Source organism: Egretta garzetta, unplaced genomic scaffold, assembly GCF_000687185.1.
Source record: "Egretta garzetta isolate BGI_Z169 unplaced genomic scaffold, ASM68718v1 scaffold671, whole genome shotgun sequence".
In the NCBI taxonomy this organism is placed as follows: Eukaryota; Metazoa; Chordata; class Aves; order Pelecaniformes; family Ardeidae; genus Egretta; species Egretta garzetta.
In genome coordinates, this window is record NW_009258490.1 from 103,839 (window position 1) to 107,941 (window position 4,103).

At 54.8% G+C, this 4,103-nt stretch overlaps 1 protein-coding gene across 1 annotated transcript in view; it reads left to right on the top strand.

Annotated features, from left to right (window-relative positions):
* NPHP4 (nephrocystin 4) overlaps positions 1 to 4,103 on the top strand; it is a gene marked incomplete at its 3' end in the record, with an annotated part of 23,926 nt that overhangs the window by 11,223 nt on the left and 8,600 nt on the right. The window contains exons 3-6 of the mRNA XM_035900951.1: positions 1,510 to 1,682; positions 1,992 to 2,056; positions 2,335 to 2,490; positions 3,429 to 3,603. Of these exons, the coding sequence (XP_035756844.1) occupies positions 1,510 to 1,682; positions 1,992 to 2,056; positions 2,335 to 2,490; positions 3,429 to 3,603 (569 nt within the window). The remainder of the gene's footprint in view (positions 1 to 1,509; positions 1,683 to 1,991; positions 2,057 to 2,334; positions 2,491 to 3,428; positions 3,604 to 4,103) is intronic.

Genomic DNA, 4,103 nt, shown 5'->3' on the forward strand with positions numbered 1-4,103 from the left:
CGTTGCGCATCGTCCTCGTGGGGTTTAGGGGAGAGGAACGAGCTGTCGCAAAGTGGTGTTGGCGCTGGCAGAGGGAACAGCAAGCCTGGCTTTACAGGGGATCTGCTGTAAGGGCGCTCTGTGCCTTTGCTAGGCCAGGCATCGGTCTGCGGCCAGCGGTCATTATTTCAACGTTTTGCAATAAAAGATAATAGAATAACGATTTATTTCCCTGGGTTGCTGCGGTAATGTCTCTCTCCGTTATCCGTTCCTGACAGCCTGTGATTGCAGTAAACGCTTTCCCTGGAACACCACGGTAATGAGTTTTTAATAGAAGGATTAACCTAGCTTTAAATCCTGTCCCGGGGAGGTGACCTGTGTCCTGTCCCATCCCCTCCTGCCCTCCGGTCTGGGCCATCCCACCTCCCCTCCCCATGGCAGGAGGGGTTCCAGCTCCTTTGGCTTTCCCAGTGTGGGGCTTGCTATAATGCTGTAGGTCAGGGGCGAGTCGAAGCCCCGCTTTTACGGGGTCTGCAGCCTGCGAGTTACTCCGGAAAATGGGTGTTAAATTTAAAAAAAAATTAGAAATAAGTTAATGGTATTTACGATTTAAGGAGGTTGAGGTTTCCAAATGGCGCCAGAGGTCCTTTGCCGTGAGGTGCCATTTGGGAGTTTTGACAGATATTGTGGTTGTGCTGCTGGCTGTCCAAATGCAACCAGGTATCGCTCTGCCTGCGGCTGCCGCCGGCGCTGGGGAGGTGACCCCCGTTGCGCATCGTCCTCGTGGGGTTTAGGGGAGAGGAACGAGCTGTCGCAAAGTGGTGTTGGCGCTGGCAGAGGGAACAGCAAGCCTGGCTTTACAGGGGATCTGCTGTAAGGGCGCTCTGTGCCTTTGCTAGGCCAGGCATCGGTCTGCGGCCAGCGGTCATTATTTCAACGTTTTGCAATAAAAGATAATAGAATAACGATTTATTTCCCTGGGTTGCTGCGGTAATGTCTCTCTCCGTTATCCGTTCCTGACAGCCTGTGATTGCAGTAAACGCTTTCCCTGGAACACCACGGTAATGAGTTTTTAATAGAAGGATTAACCTAGCTTTAAATCCTGTCCCGGGGAGGTGACCTGTGTCCTGTCCCATCCCCTCCTGCCCTCCGGTCTGGGCCATCCCACCTCCCCTCCCCATGGCAGGAGGGGTTCCAGCTCCTTTGGCTTTCCCAGTGTGGGGCTTGCTATAATGCTGTAGGTCAGGGGCGAGTCGAAGCCCCGCTTTTACGGGGTCTGCAGCCTGCGAGTTACTCCGGAAAATGGGTGTTAAATTTAAAAAAAAATTAGAAATAAGTTAATGGTATTTACGATTTAAGGAGGTTGAGGTTTCCAAATGGCGCCAGAGGTCCTTTGCCGTGAGGTGCCATTTGGGAGTTTTGACAGATATTGTGGTTGTGCTGCTGGCTGTCCAAATGCAACCAGGTATCGCTCTGCCTGCGGCTGCCGCCGGCTCTGACGAACCCTTTCTCTCTCCTTCCCTGTCCCAGACCGTTTACTTCCACACCTCCTTGAGCCACCCCAGCATCGCTGCTGTCGTGGAAGTGGTGACGACAGCCGGGGAAGGGGATGGGGGCTCTCAGCACCTCTCCTGCGGCTTTGGACTCATCCCCCTCTTCGGCAGCGGGTCGGAGGCGACAGACCCGGCCACTGAGGACAAAACGTAGGTGTCCCCACCGCCGTGTGATGGGGCGTGCTGGGAATTGGGGTGGCAATGTGCACGGCTGCTCTGGGGGGGAGAAAGGGTGGTCCTGGGGCTGCAGAAACAAAGCCAGAAACCTGGAACTCTTCCCTGCTGGGGGAGCAGGGATGGGTTTGTGAGTGATGCTGGCCCTTTCCCTAAAGGATGGGGGTTTTACCGTGGGTACAGAGTAGGAAGGTGGTTTCTTGCTGTCGAGCAGAGGCATTGTGGGAGATGAAGTTGTGCTTCAGGGTGGATTTACTGACCACTGCGTGTGCTCCTTGCTTTCAGGCTGAAGCTGTACCACGGGACACCACGTGCCTTACTGCACCCGCGCTTCCAGGACCCCGTGGAAAGTAAGCAGCAGCAAGACATGGCGTCTCGCTCCTTTCTTGGCGGCCTCTCTTATCCAAATGGGCATCGTGTGTGTCCGGTCGATGCGATACGTGGTCCGTGCCCTGGCAGCGCCAAGTGGACGTGCCTTACTGCCAGCTGGGAAAAGCCTGGCCAGGCAAACCCAGGTTTTCCTTTGCTCCCAGCACATGTGTTCATGGACAATGATTTCTTCAACGGTGGTGCTGCGAAGCTGTCTCCTCCGGTTTTTGGTCATCTTGGGATGTTTTCTCCTTTTCAGAGAACAAATACCTGACGGTGATGGAGAAGAGCCACCTGCAGTACGCCCTGAAGCCCCACCAGCCCCTGGAGACGATATTTCACCTCCTTCCTGAAAACCTTCTGATCTCTGGGCTGCAGACCATTCCTGGCTTGCTGCCGGCGCTTGGAGATGCGAGTAAGGGCTCCTTCCCTTGCCCTGCTGCCTGTGCCACTTCTGCCGAAGGCGGCAGGACCCTGGGGGGGCTGCGGATAGGGCAGGTGGGGCGCTGGGATGGGGTTTCTGGGAGCACCGATGGGTTCTCTGCAGTGCTGCCCCTTGGCAAGAGCATCTCCCGCTGCATGGGCTGGCGGGGCTGCAGCCCTTGCGTTCGTAGCTCATCCTGAAAGGTGTCAAAACAGCCTTGGTCTGTTCCCCGTCTGTTAATTGCTTTGCTCCTGGGAAGCTGCTAGGGATAAGTGATGGTTGGTTTAATTACAGTCACTCGGCAGAGTCTTTGGGGAAGCTCTTGCAGCTTGTTTAAAGTCGTCCTCCTCCGTGGCAGGGCTCAGGATCGCTGGGGGTCTGGCAGGTTCAGGGGGATGAGCTCTTGCACGCGCAGCCCCCGTTAATCTTTCCCTGTGGGTAGCAGCCTTGCCGTTGGAGCTGCTGCAATTATAATTTACGTGACCTGAAGATTCAGAGGGCAAAAAGTATTCTCAGTTCTGCAGCTGAATTATTCTTCAGCTTCCTGCCTGGAAAACCCTACTGCTAACCACTGTGGGGGTTGTAACTGTTAATGTTAAAGCTGAGCGAGGTCTCCAAAGCAGCCGAGTCCCCGGTGCTGCTGAGACCACCCCTCAGAAGTGGAAGAGGGCAGAGCCAGGGTCTTGCACCGCAGGGCACCCCAGCACTGCAGTGGTGTTAAGTAAACAGACTGCATCCATTGGCACCGAAGGCCAATTTCTGGGTCTCTCCTGGGTGTAAAGATGTGTATGTGCCGGGGAAGCTGGGGATCCCACACAGGACCACAACCCCTCCCCGGCACTGCTTTTGGCTCGGGTCCGGCAGCAGGTGCCCCTGCGGTGTCACCCCCAGATGTGGTCTGACCCGTGGCCACCGCCTTGTCTTTTCAGGTGACTGCTTGCAGAAGCCCCGGCTGATGAAGCCGGTCACCTGCTATCTGGAGAGGCTGTCTGTCCGGCTGTACCCTTCCTTGGAGGAATTTGAGGAGGAACTGCTGGACTTGCTGAACAGCGACCGCTTACTTAAGGTAATGCTGATGCAGATACAGCAGGGAAAGCACCGTGCGTGAGCAGTAGTGCTGGTGCTTTGGCTTCGGGCAGGGCAGAAGGGTTCAGATGAATGGCTCTCATGTATTTGTTTCACTTGGAGCCTCTGATTTATTTTTTTCTTCTGCGCAAGCCTTTTGCTTTACTGCTGGCTTAGCACGCAGGTGCTCTGTGTTGGGTTTGTTTTCAACATCCAGACACCAATAAGCAGAATTTGGGTTTTGCTCTGCTATGGAAAAGGCAGAGATAAGATGCAGTGCTCACTGTAGTACGTCTCTTCAGGAACGGCAGTGCTCAGTGCGCAGTAAGACTGTTGGCCAGGTCTCTTATTTGCCAGATTTGCACCATAAAGATGAAAAATTTTAATATCCATCAGCTGCTGGGGTGTGGGTCCTGGTTTTTTGAGTTTGCCTGAATTTTCCTGGCCATGGGTGACACGGGGAGGGATGCTGAGCTGGAAAACTTGCCCATTGCAGGCTAACGCTGCACCGGATGGCGTTGGGGTGGCGATTCGGGAGC